This window comes from Amblyraja radiata, unplaced genomic scaffold (assembly GCF_010909765.2).
Source record: "Amblyraja radiata isolate CabotCenter1 unplaced genomic scaffold, sAmbRad1.1.pri scaffold_789_ctg1, whole genome shotgun sequence".
NCBI lineage: Eukaryota > Metazoa > Chordata > Chondrichthyes > Rajiformes > Rajidae > Amblyraja > Amblyraja radiata.
The window spans coordinates 1-20,173 of NW_022630798.1; the positions used below are offsets into that span (position 1 = coordinate 1).

Genomic DNA, 20,173 nt, shown 5'->3' on the forward strand with positions numbered 1-20,173 from the left:
CGTGTGGTGACGGCCTGCTGAGCTGTGCTGTTCCCCCTGCAGATTGTGGAGCACACCTACAGGCTGGAGTTCCTGTACAGCGGGCTGGGGAGCAGGCAGGTGGCCACCATCCACCACATGCGGCTACAGGCCAAGGCGCTGCAGCTCATCCTGACCGCCCGCACATCCCGAGGGTGAGGAAACAGGCCCTTCGGCCCACCCAGTCCGTGCACTGACACTATCCTACACACACTGGGGACAATTTACAATGACCACAGCCAATTAACCAACAAACCCTGTACATCTTTGTGGAGTTCATAACACACGTTCATAACAGACAGGAGCATCGTTAGGCCATTCGCCCCATCAAGTCTACTTCGCCATTCAATCAATAGACAATAGGTGCAGGAGGAGGCCATTCGGCCCTTTGAGCCAGCACCGCCATTCACTGTGATCATGGCTGATCATCCACAATCAGTACCCTGTTCCTGCCTTCTCCCCATATCCCCTGACTCCGCTATCTTTAAGAGCCCTATCTAGCTCTCTCTTGAAAGTATCCAGAGAACCGGCCTCCACTACCCTCTGAGGCAGAGAATTCTGGCTGATCTATCTCTCCCTCCTAACCGCATTCTCCTGCCTTCTCCCCATAAACCTTAAACCCATACTAATCGAGTGGGAGGAAACCGGAGCACCCGGAGAAAACCCACGCAGGTCATGGGGAGAACGTGCAAACTCCGTACAGACAGCACCCGTGGTCAGGATCGAACCCAGGTCTCTGTCATAGAAACATAGGAAATAGGTGCAGGAGTAGGCCATTCGGCCCTTCGAGCCAGCGCCGCCATTCAATATGATCATGTCTGATCATCCGCAATCAGTACCCCGTTCCTGCTTTCTCCCCATCAGCCCTAAGAGCTAAATCTAACTCTCTCTTGAGAACTGGCGCTGTAAAGCCACAACTCTCCAGTGCTGCCCCTATGTAGAGCGGTCAGAGAGTAGGGCAATGGAGGGAGGGGTGGAGGCAGCGACCTTCAGAGATACAGACCCTTCGGCCCACCGAATCCACACCCACCACGATCGCCCTGTACCTATATTGGGGATCGAACCCGGGTCTCTGGCACTGTTAAACCCCTGTCCCACAGTACGAGTTCATTCCAAGAGCTCTCCCGAGTTTGCCCTGATTCCAACTCGGAGATTTACGGCAATGGCCGCTCGTCGGTACTCGGGGCTCTCGTGGACATTTTTCATCGTGTTGAAAAATCTTCACGAGTTTTCCCGTGCTTACCTGCCGTTAACGAGTCTCCCCGAGTACCTGCCGTTAGCGTTACGAGCCGCTAAGAGACGTCCCCGAGCTCCGACGTACCCGCTACGTTCATTCTCCGTGCTTACCACGAGTTTGATTTTGTTTTAAACTCGGGAGAGCTCTTGGAATGAGCTCGTACTGTGGGACAGGGCTATTAGGGGCAGCTCTACTGCTTCGCCACCCACGCCAGATTCTATGACTCTATAAACTCGGATGTTGACGCCCATGAATTTAAAGCTGCAGATTCTCTCCGCCTCCAACTCGCCGATGGAATCTGGCTCGTGGTCTCCCGTCCTCCCCCGTTCTAAAGTCGCCCATTGCGCCCCTGGTCTTGTCGCCGTAGATCGAGAGTTTTTTTCTCGTGTTCCAAAGGGCCTGTCCCACTTACGCGATTTGTCAGAGTCCTCCCCCTCGACCTTACCGCCATGGGTGGCCCTACCAGGAGATGCTGCCTGTCCCGATGTCTTTTAAATGTTGTATTAGTCCCGGCCTCGACGACCTCCTCCGGCAGCTCGTTCCATACATCCGCCGCCCATGAAACCTTCCAGCCTCTGGGTGAAACCTCAAGGGCCTGTCCCACTTAGGCGACTTTTTTCGGCCACTTGTCGGCGCCCGTCATAGTCGCAGCAGGTGGCCGAAAGTTTTCAACATGTTGAAAATCCAGCGGGGACCAGAAAAAAGGCACGACTGGGCGACTACTCACGACCGTACAGGCGACACATTGAAACTCCAGCGGCCACCAGAAAAAGGCGCGACTCTTTGGGCGAATGCTCACCACCAAATAGGCGTCACCCCGTGACATTCCATTGAAACTTACCGAATAGTGAAAGGCCTGGTGGTGAGTAATCGCCCAAAGAGTCGCACCTTTTTCTGGTCCCGCTGGATTTTAAACATGTTGACATTTTTCGGCCACCTGCTGCGCCCATGACGGGTGCCGGTAAGTCGCCGAAAAGATTGCGTAAGTGGGAACAGGTCCTTGACTCTCTCCTGCACTCTTCTTTATTTCAGGATGGAAACTGTGATCAGCATGTGCGAGAAACTCCTGCAGGAGCTGGAGATATTCCCCAGGTAATACTGGCCTTCATAACATGAGGATTACAGTATAGGAGTAGAGAGGTTCTTCTGCAGTTGTATAGGGCTCTGGTGAGCCCACATCTGGAGTATTGTGTACAGTTGTGGTCTCCTAATTTGAGGAAGGACATCCTTGTGATTGAGGCAGTGCAGCGTAGGTTCACGAGATTGATCCCTGGGATGGCAGGACTGTCATATGAGGAAAGATTGAAAAGACTAGGCTTGTATTCACTGGAGTTTAGAAGGATGAGGGGGAGATCTTATAGAAACGTATCAAATTATAAAAGGACTGGACAAGCTAGATGCAGGAAAAATGTTCCCAAGATACACAAAAATGCTGGAGAAACTCAGCGGGTGCAGCAGCCTCTATGGAGCGAAGGAAATAGGCAACGTTTAGGGCCGAAACCCTTCTTAAACAAAATGTTCCCAATGTTGGGCGAGTCCAGAGCCAGGGGCCGCAGTCTTAGAATAAAGGGGAGGTCATTTAAGACTGAGGTGAGAAAAAACTTGTTCACCCAGAGAGTTGTGAATTTATGGAATTCCCTGCCACAGAGGGCAGTGGAGGCCAAGTCACTGGATGGATTTAAGAGAGAGTTAGATAGAGCTCTAGGGGCTAGTGGAATCAAGGGATATGGGGAGAAGGCAGGCACGGGTTATTGATAGGGGATGATCAGCCATGATCACAATGAATGGCGGTGCTGGCTCGAAGGGCCGAATGGCCTCCTCCTGCACCTATTTTCTATATTTCTATGTTTGATGAGCAGTTTTGAGCCCTCCATATCCGAGGATGGACATGTCGGCTCTGGAGGGGGTCCAGAGGAGGTTTACAAGAATGATCCCAGGAATGAGTGGTTTGACATGTACGATGAGCGTTTGACGGCACTGGGCCTGTACTCGCTGGAGTTTAGAAGGATGATTGGGGAGGACCTCATTTGAAACTTACCGAATAGTGAAAAGCCCGGATAGAGTGGATGTGGAGAGGATGTTTCCACTAGTGCAGGGGTGTCAAACTCGCGGCCCGCGAAGGGGTCCAATCCTGCCCGCGGGATGATTTCCCTGATGCCAGGGCGGGCGGCAGCTGTCCCCGGCGCCAGATCGGGCCGCGTTTGCGCGTGCACAACACCATCCGACAATCATGAAGTTGCATTTTGCCCGTGACCTAAAATGAATTTGATGCCCCTGCACGAGTGAAAACATCCTCTAATCCCCTCATGATGTCCCCTCATCCTTCTAAACTCCAGCAAGTACAGTCCCAGCGCTGTCAAGCGCTACATGTCAAACCACTCATTCCTGGGATAATTCTTATAAACCTCCCCTGAACCCTCTCCACACCCCTGCCATTTTGAACGGAGACGAGGAAACACTTTTTCTCACAGAGAGCTGTGCGTCTGTGGAATTCTCTGCCTCAGAGGTGGAGGCAGGTTCTCTGGATGCTTTCATGAGAGAGCTAGATAGGGCTCTTAAAGATAATGGGGAGAAGGCAGGAACGGGGTACTGATTGGGGATGATCAGCCATGATCACCTTGAATGGCGGTGCTGGCTCGAAGGGCCGAATGGCCTACTCCTGAACCTGTTGTCTATTGTCTAGTGGGAGAGTCGAGGACTGGAGGGCATAGCCGCAGAATTAAAGAATATTCCCTTAGGAAGGAGATGAGGAGGAATTACTTTAGTCAGAGGGTGGTGAATCTGTGGAATTCTTTGCCACAGATGTCTGGGGGCCAAGCCAGTGGATATTTTTAAGACAGAGATATATAGATTCTTGATTTGGAGGATGTGAGGAGTTTAGTTTCGTCTGAGGAAGGATGTGCTGGCTCTGGAGAGGGTCCAGAGGAGGTTTACGAGAATGATTCCAGGAATGAGCGGGTTAACGTATGATGAGCGTTTGACGGCACTGGGCCTGTACTCGCTGGAATGTAGAAGGATGCCACATGATGGCTTCACTAGTCCTACCCGCCCCATCGAATTGTCCAAATATCTTTCAATTTGGATGAGTTGCTGGCTTCCCCCATGCCATGCAGAAACCCACCGCTTTTCCCGCTTTGTTTAGTGTCATAGCATGGAAACAGGCCCTTTAGCCAAACTTGCCCACACCGGCCAACATGTCCCAGCTACACTAGTCCCACCGGCCCAAGTTAGGCCCATATCCCTCCAAACCTGTCCTATCCATGTACCTATCCAAGTGTTTCTTAAACGTTGGGATAGTCCCAGCCTCAACTACCTCCACCGGCAGCTCAAGCCATACACTCACCACCCTTTGTGTGAAAAAGTTACCCCTCAGGTTCTTAGGGGTAACTTTAGGGAAACTTTAGGGGGAAAAGTTACCCCTCAGTCTGTGGAATTCTCTGCCTCAGAGGGCGGTGGAGGCGAGGTTCTCTGGATGCTTTCAAGAGAGAGCTAGATAGGGCTCTTAAAAATAGGGAATATGGGGAGGAATGGGGTACTGATTGGGGATGATCAGCCATGATCACATTGAATGGCGGTGCTGACTCGAAGGGCCAAATGGCCTGCTCCTGCACCTATTGTCTATTGTCTTATTAAATCATCCCCCCTCTCTCCTTAAACCCATGTCCTCTGGCTCTCGATTCCCCGACTCTGGGCAAGAGACTCTGCGCATCTACCCAATCTATTCCTCTCATGATTTTGCACACGCCTATAATATCATTTCTCATCCTCCTGCGCTCCAAGGAACAGAGTCCTAGTCTGCTCAACTCCTCCCAATAGTTCGGGCCTCAAGATTTATAGGTACAGCTCGGAAACAGGCCCTTCGTCCCACCGAGTCTGCGCAGACCAACGGTCACCCCGTACGCTGGCACTATTCTACCCACGAGGGACCAGTTACAATTTTCTTTGACCGAATCCAATTAACCTTCAAACCTGCACGTCTTTGGAGTGTGGGAGGGAATCAGCTGATCGCCAGTCACGGTGGCGCAGCGGTAGAGTTGCTGCCTTACAGCGCCGGAGACTCGGGTTCGATCCCGATTACGGGCGCTGTCCGTACGGAGTTTGCACGTTCTCCACGTGACCTGCGTGGGTTTCCTCCGAGACCTTCGGTTTCCTCCCACACTCCAAGGACGTGCAGGTTTGTAGGTTTATTGGCTTGGCATAAATGTAAAAATTGTCCCTGGTGGGTGTAGGATAGTGTTAGTGCGCGGGGATCGCTGGTCGGCACTGACCCGGTGGGCCGAAGGGCCTGTTTCCGCGCTGGATCTCTAAACTAAACAAAACTGGAAAACCCACACAGGTCACGGGGAGAACATACAAACTTCGTACAGACAGCACCCGTAGTCAGGATTGAACCTGGGTCTCGTGCTGTGAAGCATCAACTCTACCGCTGCGCCACTGTTCCAGATTTGATAGAAGTATATAACATTGAGAGGCGCAGACACGTTAAGATGGTCAGAATCTTTCACACCAGTGTGGAAATGTCCACCACTAGAGGGCATAGTGATGAAGTGAGAAGGGGGCACTTTTAATAATAATAATAATAATGGATGGGATTTATATAGCGCCTTTCTAATACTCAAGGCGCTTTACATCGCATTATTCATTCACTCCTCAGTCACACTCGGTGGTGGTAAGCTACTTCTGTAGCCACAGCTGCCCTGGGGCAGACTGACGGAAGCGTGGCTGCCAATCTGCGCCTACGGCCCCTCCGACCACCACCAATCACTCACACACGTTCACACACAGACAAAGGTGGGTGAAGTGTCTTGCCCAAGGACACAACGACAGTATGCACTCCAAGCGGGATTCGAACCGGCTACCTTCCGGTTGCCAGCCGAACACTTAGCCCATTGTGCCATCTGTCGTAATGTGCAGGGCAGGACCAAAGATCCTATAGCGAGCAAGATAGATCACTCGAGATAAAAAGACGTAGTATGGTCATGGGCTGATTCTTGGGTCATTTTCAGCCCCATTTCCGTAACCGGCTTCCGTCTCCGCACCAAAGATCCCAAAGATAACTAGTGCGGAGACGGAAACCGGTTACAGAAACATACTTGTAAAAATAAAAGTTATTTGGTAAAAATCTTCTCCTCATTTTCAGAATTTTAATTTATTAACACAAATTGTTCCCCCGCAAAGTTGATTACACTGCGAGTCGGGTCGGGACGGGTATGGTCGGGTTACTGAAATGGATGAAAAAAAGGCCCAGGTTCCGCTCCGTTGCGTACTACACATCAGCCCATTGCATTTAGCAGGTGTGGTCTATCTTGCTCCGCTATAGGTTCTTTGGGCAGGACTAGAAGGTGTGAGCTACAGGGAGAGGTTGAGCAGCCTTGGAGTGAAGGAGGATGAGAGGAGATCTTATAGAGCTGTATAAAATCATGAGAGGAATCGATCGGGTAGACGCACAGTGTCTCTTGCCCAGAGTAGGGGAATCGAGGACCAGAGAACATAGGTTCAAGGTGAAGGGGAAAAGGATTTACTAGGAAGCTGAGAGGTAACTTTTTCACACAGCGGGTGGGGTGGGTGTATGGAACAAGCTGCCAGAGGAGGTAGTTGAGGCTGAGACTACCCCAACGTTTAAGAAACAGCTAGGCAGGTAGATACCAAAAGCTGGAGTAACTCAGCGGGACAGGCAGCATCTCTGGGGAGCAGGAATGGGCGACGTTTCGGGTCGAGACCCTTCATCAGACTGTGGGCAGGTACAGGGATAGGACAGGTTTGGAGGGATATGGGTCAAACACAGGCAGGTGGGACTAGTGTAGTTGGGACATGTTGGCCGGTGTGGGCAAGTTGGACAGAAGGGCCCATTTCCACACTAAATCACTCTATGGCTAAAGGGCCTGTCCCATTTAGGGATTTTTTTTCGGCAACTGCCGGCGTCATTGACTGACGTATCAGGGTTTCCGAAAGATTTTGAACATTTCAAAATCCTGCGGCGACAAAAAAAATGTTGCGACACTTGAGGAGTAAGTCTTGAAGATAGCGGAGTCGGGGGAATGGCCCTTCGAACCAGCACCGCCATTCAATGTGATCATGGCTGATCATCCCCAATCAGTACCCCGTTCCTGCCTTCTCCCCATATCCCCTGACTCCGCTATCTTTAAGAGCCCTATCTAGCTCTCTCTTGAAAGCATCCAGAGAACCGGCCTCCACCGCCCTCTGAGGCAGAGAATTCCAGTCTCACCACTCTCTGTGAGAAAAAGTGTTTCCTCGTCTCCGTTCCAAATGGCTTACCCCTTATTGAGATGAGTGTGTGGCCAGGATGGTGTGGGTCTTTGATGATGCTGCCAGCCTTTTTGAGGCAGCGACTGCGATAGATCCCCTCGATGGTGGGGAGGTCAGAGCCGGTGATGGACTGGGCAGTGGTTACAACTTTTTTTGCAGCCTTTACCGCTCCTGGGCGCACAAGTTGCCGAACCAAGCCGCGATGCAACCGGTCAGCATGCTCATCGTTGCCTTTAACTCCTCTTCCAGGTGTTTTGCGGCTGAGTTGCAGCACTTCCAGGAGAGCTTTGTGGAGAAGCTGCTGGAGGTTCTGCCCAGGCTCATGGCTTGCAAGCCCATGGAGCTGGTGAAGATTCTGCAGACCACTCTCCGACACAGCAACATCGTCCTACTAAAGCTAACCGACCAGGTACCTGCTTTATCCTATGTAAAACATCCTGCCCCCACGCATTTTCCATTTACCTTTTCCCCATCTCACCTAAAAGCTGAGCCCAACGTGCCTGTTCACCTTGCTGTGTATCTCTTTTTTAATTTTATTAGAAGCAATTGTACAAGAATAAAACGTTCGGCATCTACAATTATACCATTATTGTACAGCTTCATTTTTAACCTTATAACCTAAATTGAAAAAATGGAAAAAAGGAAACAAAGCTTGATCACAATGAATGGTGGTGCTGGCTCGAGGGGCCGAATGGCCTCCTCCTGCACCTATTGTCTATGCTTCTAAAGGGAAAGCAAGGAAAGAAGAAAGGGATAGAATAGAAAAGAACGAAAAAGACCCCCTAAGCGACCAAATCAGTGCCCTCCCCCCACCTAACGTAGCATCGGATTTAAATTTAAATTTGTGTTTCACCATACTATTGGTGTAAAAATTCAGTAAAGGGTGTCCATGTCTTAAGAAATTGATCTGGTTTTTACGCGCTGTGTATCTCTAAAACTTAAAAAACTAAAACCTAGGTGGAACATAGAACAGTACAGCCCACGAACGGGCCCTTCGGCCCACAATGTTTGTCCCGAACATGATCGCAGGCGGGTGAGGCAGCATCTCTGGAGAGAAGGAAATGGCCGACGTTTCGGGTCTCGTCGCCCACATTCCTTCTCTCCAGACTTCTTCCTCTTGCGTTTGATGCAGCAGGAGTTCCACAGCAGGGTGATGCCATCCGGTTCGACATCCGTAGGTGCCCGCCCTAAAAAGGGGCAGTCACGGTGGGGCAGCGGTAGAGTTGCTGCCTTACAGCAAAATGCAGCCCCGGAGACCCGGGTTCGATCCCGACTACGGGTGCTGGCTGTACGGAGTTTGCACGTTCTCCCCGTGACCTGCGTGGGCTTTCTCCGAGATCTTCGGTTTCCTCCCACGCTCCAAAGACGTACAGCTTTGTAGGTTAGTTGGATTGATTAATTGGCTTGATAAAAATGTAAAATTGTCCAAGTTGGCGATATGCAGAGTACTGCCCTGCCGACTACAACATTCAGAAGGTTCAAAGGGCGCATACTCCGGGTTGGCGCCAAGCCGCGGCTGTCTCTGATTGCTGCCGTCGGCCTGACTGAGGTCAGTTGGCAACATGAGCCCCTTCTCTCCAGAGATGCTGCCTCACCCCCTGAGTTACTCCAGCAGTTTGTGTGTACCTTTGATTTAAACCAGCATCTGCAGTTCTTTCTCACACATGCTTGCAAGTTTAGTTTAGTTTAGAGACACAGAACGGAAACGGGCCCAACCTGTCCGCGCCGACCAGCCTTCCCCGCACATTAACAATATCCTACACACACACTAGGGACAATTTACATTGACACCAAGCCAATTAACCTACAAACCTGGATGTTTTTGGAGTGTGGGAGGAAAGCGAAGATCTCGGAGAAAACCCATGCAGGTCACGGGGAGAACGTACAAACTCCGTACAGACAGCACCCGTAGTCAATAGACAATAGGTTCCTTGCATTTACATGCACCAGTCTAAAAATGATTGTATATACCCACCATATATCCACCATCCTCTGAGTGAAAAAGTTACCCCTCAGGTTCCTATTAAATCTCCCTCCCCCTCTCTCACCTTAAACCCATGTCAATAGACAATAGGTGCAGGAGTAGGCCATTCAGCCCTTCGAGCCAGCACCGCCATTCAATGTGATCATGGCTGATCATCCCCAATCAGTACCCCGTTCCTGCCTTCTCCCCATATCCCCTGACTCCGTTATCTTTAAGAGCCCTATCTAGCTCTCTCTTGAAAGCATCCAGAGAACCTGCCTCCACCGCCCTCTAAAGCAGAGAATTCCACAGACTCTGGTTCTTGGTTCCCCTACTCTGGATAAAAGACCCTGTGCGTCTACCCGATCTATTCCTCTCATGATTTTGTACACCTCTATAAGATCACCCCTCATCCTCCTGCATTTACCTGTATATTCCTCTCATGAACCTATGCACCTTCCACAAGATCACTATAGAGCTACAGTACTCCAGATGTAATCTCCCAAAAGCCCTGTACAATTTTAGTCCAGATTTATTTAAATTAACTTAATATAGAACGATTTCAATTAGTTTCCCCTCTGGATAATTAAACCAGGTCACTGAGTCCTTTTAACATCATGACAATGGCCCCATTCCATCAAACACTCAGAAGAATTCTCTGCCACAGAAGGCAGTGGAGGACAATTTAGTTTAGTTTAGAGATTCTTCTTCTTCTTGCGAATGAAACATAAATGAACCAAAGGAATAGTTAGATCTGAAGCCGGGTGTTGTCTCTGTTGGCGTCAATGTCTGCCAGGGCCTGAGCTCCATTTGGTGGGTGGTAGAGCGGGCACCCAGAGATGACATGGTTGGCTGGCTGTTGTTCTGCTCCACATTCACAGGCTGGGCTCTGGCGGAGGGAGCCCCCATCCACACGCTGGCATTGAAACAAGGTTTCAAGGTTAATTCCGAGGATGGCAGGACTGTCATATGCTGAGAGAATGGAGCAGCTGGGCTTGTACACTCTGGAGTTTAGAAGGATGAGAGGGTATCTCATTGAAACATATAAGATTGTTAAGGGTTTGGACACGCTAGACGCAGGAAACATGTTCCCGATGTTGGGGGAGTCCAGAACCAGGGGCCACAGTTTAAGAATAAGGAGTAAGCCATTTAGAACGGAGATGAGGAAACACGTTTTCTCACAGAGAGTTGTGAGTCTGTGGAATTCTCTGCCTCAGAGGGCGGTGGAGTTATAACCATATAACAATTACAGCACGGAAACAGGCCATCTCGGCCCTACAAGTCCGTGCCGAACAACTTTTTTCCCTTAGTCCCACCTGCCTGCACCCATACCATAACCCTCCATTCCCTTCTCATCCATATGCCTATCCAATTAATTTTTAAATGATACCAACGAACCTGCCTCCACCACTTCCGCTGGAAGCTCATTCCACACCGCTACCACTCTCTGAGTAAAGAAGTTCCCCCTCATGTTACCCCTAAACTTCTGTCCCTTAATTCTCTGGTTCTCTGGATACTTTCAAGAGAGAGCTAGATAGGGCTCTTAAAGATAGCGGCGTCAGGGGATATGGGGAGAAGGCAGGAACGGGGTACTGATTGTGGATGATCAGCCATGATCACAGTGAATGGCGGTGCTGGCTCGAAGGGCCGAATGGCCTACTCCTGCACCTTTCCTTCGTTGCATAGATGATGCCTCACCCACTGAGTTTCTCCAGCATTTTTGTCTACCTTCGATTTTCCAGCATCTACAGTTCGTTCTTAAACGACTACTCCTGCACCTATTGTCTATTGACTCTGGAAAAAGGGTCTCGACCCGAAACGTCACCCATTCCTTCTCTCCAGAGACGCTGCCTGTCCCGCTGAGTTACTGCAGCTTTCTTTGTCTACCTTCTGTCAGGTCTCCTTGCAACCTCTGCTAGCCTCACAGAGCCCACACTCTGTCCCCTGTCCCCCTTGTGATCGAGGTAGGTTCACGAGATTGATCCCTGGGATGGCGGGACTGTCATATGAGGAAAGATTGAAAAGACTAGGCTTGTATTCACTGGAGTTTAGAAGGATGAGGGGGCATCTTATAGAAACATATAAAATTATAAAAGGACTGGACCTGCTAGATGCAGGAAAAATATTCCCAATGTTGGGCGAGTCCAGAACAAGGGGCCACAGTCTTAGAATAAAGGGGAGGTCATTTAAGACTGAGGTGAGAAAAAACTTTTTCACCCAGAGAGTTGTGAATTTATGGAATTCCCTGCCATAGAGGGCAGTGGAGGCCAAGTCACTGGATGGATTTAAGAGAGAGTTAGATAGAGCTCTAGGGGCTAGTGGAGTCAAGGGATATGGGGAGAAGGCAGGCACGGGTTATTGATAGGGGACGATCAGCCATGATCACAATGAATGGCGGTGCTGACTCGAAAGGGCCGAATGGCCTCCTCCTGCAACTATTTTCTATGTTTCTATGCAGGTACACAAGGCCTCTGCGACCATCATCGAGCCCACTGGCGAGTCGGACAACCCACTGCGGTTCACGTCCGGTCTAGTGGTCGCCCTGGACGTGGACGCCACCTTAGAGCATGTGCAGGACCCTCAGTCCATCATCAAAGTACAGGTAAGTCCACGCAACATGGAAACATATCAAATCCACCAAGGATTTGACAGGCTAGATGCAGGAAAAATGTTCCCCTTGTTGGGGGAGTCCAGAACCAGGGGGTCACACACAAGTTAAGAATAAGGGGTCGGCCATTTAGGACTGAGATGAGGAAAAGCTTTTTCACCCAAAGAATTGTGAATCTGTGGAATTCTCTGCCACAGAATGTGGTGGAGGCCAATTCACTGGATGTTTTCAAGAGAGAGTTAGATTTAGCTCTTGGGGCTAACGGAATCAAGGCAGTGGAGGCCAGTTTCAAGAGAGAGCTAGATAGGGCTCTTAAAGATAGCGGAGTCAGGGGATATGGGGAGAAGGCAGGAACGGGGTGCTGATTAGGGATGATCAGCCATGATCATACTGAATGGCGCTGCTCATCCGAAGGGCCGAATGGCCTACTCCTGCACCTATTGTCTATGTTTCTACAATCAGCGGCAGAGTCACACAGCGCGGAAACACGTCGTTCCTGGAACGGTTCATCCAAGACAGGCAGGAATTGTGGACGCAGCCCAGACCATCACACAAACTAACCTCCCTTCCATCGACTCCATCTACACCTCACGCTGCCTCGGCAAGGCCAGCAGCATCATCAAGGACCAGTCTCACCCCCGGTCACTCCCTCTTCTCCCCTCTCCCATCGGGCAAGAGGTACAGAAGTGTGAAAACCAACGCACACCTCCAGATTCAGGGACAGCTTCTTCCCGGCTGTTATCAGGCAACTGAACCGTCCTCTCACCAACTAGAGAGCAGTCCTGAACTCCCATCTACCTCATTGGTGACCCTCGGGCTATCCTTGATGGGGCTTTGCTGGCTTTTGCTTGCACTAAACGTTATTCCCTTATCATGTATCTGTACACTGTGGGACGGCTCGATTGTAATTGTGTGTTGTCTTTCCGCTGACTGGTTAGCACGCAACAAAAGCTTTTCATTGTACCTCGGTACACGTGACAATAAACTGAAATCTAAACTTAATTAAACTTCAGCCCAACTCCTCCATACTAACCAAGTTGGTCCCTTTAACCCGCCTTTAGCCCTTATACCTTATTAAAGGTTATGACTGCCTGCCTCATCCACGCCTCTCATAACTATATACGACTTTGATCAAACCTGGCACAATGGCGCAGCGGTAGAGTTGCTGCCTCACAGCGCCAGAGTCCCTGGTTCGATCTTGACTACGGGTGCTGTCTGTACGGAGTTTCTACCTTCTCTCCGTGACCTGCCTGGGTTTTCTCCGGGCGCTCCGGTTTCCTCCCACACTCCAAAGACGCGCAGGTTTGCAGGTTCATTAGCTTCGGTGAAATTGTAATTTATTCCTCACGTGTAGGACAGCGCGAGTGTACGGGGATCGCTGGTCGGCATGGACTGTTTACACCAGGGGTCGGCAACCTTGTTCTGCATCGGGGGGCAGGACCCATGTCTGTGAGCGGATGGCGGGCCTCATCTATCGCCATAGTTAGTAAATGAAAGTTGTCGCTGCACCAAACGTGGTCATGAAAAGGCCGGACGTCAGGCAGGTTCAAACAGTAGTTTTTATTCAGGTGTTACATGTAAGTTTGGTCCACTAACGTAATTGTCATTGCTGCTGTAGCTGAGCGAGGTTGTTGTCTCCAGCTCAGCAACCTGTTGACTCCCCTGATCTCAAGGTGAGATAAGCTTATGTAGCAGGACACTCCCCCTAGCCCTTGACGTCACGTGCCAGCCTTCGTAGCTACTGACGAGGGTTCGACCATAAGTATCAGCTGATGCCACAAAGTAATAATAATACATCCTAACTAAATTAGTAATAATACATAAATTAGTATATATTATTAGTACGTATTATTACTAACTAGTGTGACACTCGGTGTTGTTTTTCACATTAGTTTTCCCGAGTTTATCAATGAGTTTTCTGCCGTTCCCAGGTCCCTCGTGTCCCCGGGACTGGCTGCAGTTCCCAGGTCGCGAAAACGAATTGAAAAGAAAAAACGCCTGCGGGCCGGATGATTTCAGGTTACGGACCAGTTCCGGCCCGTGGCCAGTAGGTTGCCGACCCCTGGTTTACACCGAAGATAGACAAAAAAAAGCTGGAGTAACTCAGCGGGTCAGGCAGCATCTCTGGAGAAAAGGAATAGGTGAGGTTTAGGGCCGAGACCCTACTCCAGACCTGTTTACAGGCTGTATCTCTCATAGAAACATAGAAAATAGGTGCAGGAGTAGGCCATTCGGCCCTTCCAGCCTGCACCGCCGTTCAATATGATCAGGGCTGATCATCCAATTCAGTATCCCATCCCTGCCTTCTCTCCATACCCCCTGATCCCTTTAGCCACAAGGGCCACATCTAACTCCATCTTAAATATAGCCAATGAACTGGCCTCAACTACCTACTGTGGCAGAGAATTCCACAGATTCACCACTCTCTGTGTAAAAAATGATTTTCTCATCTCGGTCCTAAAAGACTTCCCCCTTATCCTTAAACTGTGACCCCTTGTTCTGGACTTCCCCAACATCGGGAACAATCTTCCTGCATCTAGCCTGTCCAACCCCTTAAGAATTTTGTAAGTTTCTATAAGATCCCCCCTCAATCTTCTAAATTCTAGCGAGTACAAGCCGAGTCTATCCAGTCTTTCTTCATATGAAAGTCCTGACATCCCAGGAATCAGTCTGGTGATCCTTCTCTGTACTCCCTCTATGGCAAGAATGTCCTTCCTCAGATTAGGAGACCAAAACTGTACGCAATACTCCTGGTGTGGTCTCACCAAGGCCCTGTACAACTGCAGTAGAACCTCCCTGCTCTTATACTCAAATCCTCTCGAGTCTAAAGTCTTCCCTCGACCTCCAAAGGATGGTCAAACCGCAGAGATGAGAAAAAGATGTGGGACGCGAGGATCGAAGAGTTGCGAATTGTGAAGCCAGAGGAAGGAATGTGGTGCCGAGAGTCTTTCCCAGAGTAGGGGAATCGAGGACCAGAGGACACAGGTTCAAGGTGAAGGGGAAAAGATTTAACAGGAATCTGAGGGGTAACCTTTTCATACAGGGGGTGGTGGGTGTATGGAACAAGCTGCCAGAGGAGGAAGTTGAGGCTGGGACTATCCCAGCATTTAAGAAACAGTTAGACAGGTACATGGATAGGACAGTTTTGGAGGGATATGGACCAAGCGCAGGCAAGTGGGACTAGAGTAGCTGGGACATTGTTGGCCGGTGTGGGCGAGTTGGGCCGAAGGGCCTGTTTCCACGCTGTATCACTCTATGACAATGTAGGTAAGGGGTGGGGGGTGGGGGGGGAACAGTATCAGCCAGTGTGCCATGAATATGCTCTTGTGTCACCACCAGGTCACCTACCCAGATGGCCAGGCCCACATCATCCATCCCAAACCGGCTGATTTCCGAAACCCTGGGCCAGGAAGACACAGGTTGATCACTCAAGTCTACCTTTCCCACACCGCATGGACAGGTAAGAGACTCTGGTGCGGCGCGGTGGCGCAGCGGTAGAGTTGCTGCCATACAGCGCTTACAGCACCAGAGACCCGGGTTCGATCCCGACCACGGGCGCTGTCGGTACGGAGTTTGTACGGTCTCCCCGTGACCTGCGTGGGTTTTCTCCGAGATCTTCGGCTTCCCCCCCACACTCCAAAGACGTGCAGGTTTTTCACGCCTCCCTTCCATTGACTCCATCTACACCTCACGCTGCCTCGGCAAGGCCAGCAGCATCATCAAGGGCCAGTCTCACCGCCCGGCCACTCCCTCTTCTCCCCTCTCCCATCGGGCAAGAGGTACAGAAGTGTGAAAACCAACGCACGCACACCTCCAGATTCAGGGACAGTTTCTTCCCAGGCAACTGAACCAACCTACCACAACCAGAGAGCGGTCCTGACCCCCCATCTACCTCATTGGAGACCTTTGAACTAACTTTAAACGAACTTTACCTTACACTAGACGTTATTCCCTTGATCCTGTGTCTGTAACACTGGACAGCTTAATTGTAATATAGTCTTTCTGCTGACTGGGGAACACATGACACTGTCCCTTGGTACACGTGACAATAAATTAAACCATACAACGCCAGAGTCCAGACGGCGGGTGCTGTCTGTACGGAGTTTGCACGTTCTCCCCGTGACCGCATGGGTTTCCTCCGAGATCTTCGGTTCCCTCCCACACGCCAAAGACATACTTGTATTTAGGTTAATTGGCTTGGTATGAATGTAAATTGTCCCTAGTGTGCGTGTAGGGTAGTGTTAGTGTGCGGGGATCGCTGGTCAGCGCGGAGTATTACACTATTGTACACTACAAACCCCAAATAAACTTTGAACTATGAAGTATTTTGGTTATTAAAGTATGTAAGGCTGCATCTACAATGCCTTTTATTGGTCAGTCAGATTCTGTTTGGTACGATCCCAGGAACGAGCGGGGTAACGTACGATGAGCGTTTGACGGCACTGGGCCTGTACTCGCTGGAGTTTAGAAGGATGAGAGTGTAGATCAAAGAGTATTGCTGATTGGATCCGTGTCTGGTTTTGCTGCTGATGACCTGATCCATAATCCATGTCAGGTTTTCCACGCCACCGCCACCTCGTGCATGCGGGCAGCCATGAGGCTTACTAGTATATTTAACTTACGATTCGAAGCCTACAGTACTCATTTCGATGGTCTCTGTATGTATTCAAATTAAAGTACTAGTTATGATACGCAATGACTCTGTATCATGTATTGGGACGACAGAAGGCACAATGGGCTAAGTGTTCGGCTGGGAACCGGAAGGTAGCCGGTTCGAATCCCGCTTGGAGTGCATACTGTCGTTGTGTCCTTGGGCAAGACACTTCACCCACCTTTGCCTGTGTGTGAATGTGTGTGAGTGATTGGTGGTGGTCGGAGGGGCCGCAGGCGCAGATTGGCAGCCACGCTTCCGTCAGTCTGCCCCAGGGCAGCTGTGGCTACAGAAGTAGCTTACCACCACCGAGTGTGACTGAGGAGTGAATGAATAATGCGATGTAAAGCGTCTTGAGTATTAGAAAGGCGCTATATAAATCCCATCCATTATTATTATTATTATCATAAGTACTTTGCACAGCGACAATAGACAATAGGTGCAGGAGTAGGTCATTCGGCCCTTCGAACCAGCACCGCCATTCAATGTGATCATGGCTGCTCATCCCCAATCAGTACCCCGTTCCTGCCTTCTCCCCATATCTCCTGACTCCGCTATCTTTAAGAGGCCTATCTAGCTCTCTCTTGAAAGCATCCAGAGAACCGGCCTCCACCGCTCTCTGAGGCAGAGAATTCCACAGACTCACAACTCTCTGTGAGAAAAAGTGTTTCCTCATCTCCGTTCTCAATGGCTTACCCCTTATTCTTAAACTGTAAATGGCTTACCCCTGGTTCTGGACTCCCCCAACATCGGGAACATGTTTCCTGCCTCTAGCGTATCCAAACCCTTAATAATCTTAGGTAGACAAAAGTGCTGGGGAAACTCAGCGGGTGCAGCAGCATCTATGGAGCGAAGGAAATAGGCAACGTTGACCTTATATGTTTCAATAGAGGCCCACAGAGGGGGAGGGAACATTCGGGTGGGCTGAAGGGCCTGTTTCTGCGCTGTACCTCTGAACTAAACTAAATCTTTGCCCCCCCCCCCCCACAGAGCCGTGCCAGGTTGAGGTGCGTTTGCTCCTGGCCTACAGCTCCAACAAGGGCAGGGCGTCGAGCCTGGGCTCGTTGTCCAGGTCACCGTGGAGCGAAAGCACCGAGGCCTTGATGCAGGCCCCCAACGTCATCGAGGGCACCATCAACCTGAGCAAGCAGGTCAAGGTCTACCTCATGCCAAAGCCCACCAGGAGATGAGCGGGCCAACACCTACCGCCGGCAGGTGGCAAGCTGCCGAGGCGAACGGACTGTGCTGAGCTGGGCTTTACGACGCCAGGGAGTTTTCACTCGAGCAACGAGGGCACTCTAGGTCAGTTGTGGACGGAGCTAGTGTTGGAGGGAAGGTGTTAGTTGTCCACCTGAGAACCAAACTCTGAGCAGCTCAGGGGCAGGAGCACTGAAGGACCTAGTCCCGATTACGCGGTTTTTTTTCGGCGACTTGTGGCCGAAGATGTTCAACGTGTTGAAAATCCAGCGGTGACCAGAAGAAGGGCACGACTCTTTGGGCGACTGCTCACGACCAAACAGGCCTCACCCTGCGACGTGTCGCCTGTATGGTCGTGAGTAGTCACCCAAAGAGTCGTACCTTTTTTCTGGTCGCCACTGGATGTTCAAGATGTTGAACATTTTCTCGCCGACTATGATGGGTGCCGGCAAGTGGCCGAAAAAAAAATTGCGCAAGTGGGACGTTCCTGTCAAAAGGAAGGATGGACAAAGATCCAACATTGCATTCAAACGTTTCAAGATCAGCGCTATCCGATGTAAACACTGGGGCGGCAGTGAGAGGCGTTCGGAATAATCAACACATTTTCTTATGAAAGTTTGACATAAACGGATTCAAGACTGTCGTGCCTGGCTTCCTCTTTAAGCGAAACGGGTGGAAGGGTGGTCCTCGTTCAAGGTCCGCGCTGCGCAGTGTTGCTCCTTTTTAAAAATTTATTCAAACATTAAAAATAGTATTTACAACACAATCAAACAAAACAGATCCCACCACCATAGAATAGAATGCCTTTTATTCTTATTCAAACAGCTTGGTTTGAACGAAATTGCATTTTCTACAGTCTTAACACAGTTTACATAAACATCCATCACAGTGAATCTCTAACACGTCCTCACTGTGATGGAAGGCAAAGTCTTATCTCTTCCCTTTGTTCTTCTCCTGCGGTCCAGCAGTTCAACTGCTGCGTCAAGGCGACTGGGGCTCACGATGTTAAAGCCCCCGGCGGGCGATGGTAAGTTCCGCGGCCGTTAAGCGATGTTAGGCCCCGCTCCGAGTCATTTAAACCCCGCGATTCCAGCGGGAGAAGTTGCCGATGCGGGAGCTCCGAAAAGCGGTCTCCCACCAGGGACCTGCGAGCTCTCGATGTTCCTGTCCACAGGGCCTGCGGCCGGAGCCTTCGAAGCTCTGAAGTCGGGTCGCAGCCGCGCGCCACCACAGCTCTCCCTGCTCCGAAGTTGGCCGGCTCCACGATGGTGAGTCCGCAGGCTCCGCGACTGGAGCCCTCAGGTTGGTTCCGGTTGGAGGCCACCGCCGGCTCCGCGATATTAGGCCCAACTTGTTGTTAGGACAGGGAAAAAGTCGGGTCCCCCTGTACAGGGAAGAGACTAACGGTTTCCCCCACCCCACCCCCCACATGAACACAGTTAAAAACATAATACAAACTATAATCAACACATACATTTAACGAGACAAAAATAAAAAAAAAGACAGACAGACTGAAGTTGAGCCGCTGCCGTTAGGCGCTGCCACACCTGTACAACTAAACATCTGTATTACCATCCTTGTCCAGGATACCTTCAACCCTCCGCGGTGCCCAGCGGTCCCTGAAACTCCCCAGGGTGCCCGTGGACAGCGCGTAATCCTTTTCTAGTACCACCCGGGCGCGGACGTAACCCCGGAAAAGGGGCAGGCAGAGCCAGTGTTGCTCCTCAGAAGGCCGCCTGTACCGAGGCGCGGCCAAACGCTCGGTATTTCAGCGGGACCATCACCGTGTATACGCATCAATCTTCCAAGCAGCATCTTCCAAGACGGCCACAATAGACAATGGGTGCAGGCATAGGCCATTCGGCCCTTCGAGCCAGCACCACCATTCAGTGTGATCATGGCTGATCATTCACAAGCAGTACCCCGTTCCTGCCTTCTCCCCATATCCCCTGACTTCACTATCTTTAAGAGCCCTGTCTAGCTCTCTCTTGAAAGCATCCAGGCAGAGAATTCCACAGACTTACAACTCTCTGTGAGAAAAAGTGTTTCCTCGTCTCCGTTCTAAATGGCTTACTCCTTATTCTTAAACTGTGTGTGGGTCCCTGGTTCTGGACTCCCCCAACATCGGGAACATGTTTCCTGCCTCTAGCGTGTCCAAATCCTTAACAATCTTATTTGTCTCAATAAGATATCCTCTCATCCTTCTAAACTCCAGAGTGTACAAGCCCAGCC

General features: G+C 50.5%; 1 protein-coding gene across 1 annotated transcript; it reads left to right on the forward strand.

The window, feature by feature from the left end:
• Positions 1 to 11: 11 nt before the first annotated feature.
• On the forward strand, positions 12 to 18,584 carry ints4 (integrator complex subunit 4). Its single transcript, XM_033017023.1, has 6 exons — positions 12 to 173; positions 2,288 to 2,347; positions 7,772 to 7,931; positions 11,944 to 12,087; positions 15,433 to 15,553; positions 17,735 to 18,584. Exons 1-6 carry the CDS (start codon positions 118 to 120, stop codon positions 17,932 to 17,934), a joined length of 741 nt encoding a protein of 246 aa, XP_032872914.1. The 5' UTR covers positions 12 to 117; the 3' UTR covers positions 17,935 to 18,584.
• The last annotated feature ends 1,589 nt before the right edge of the window (positions 18,585 to 20,173 follow it).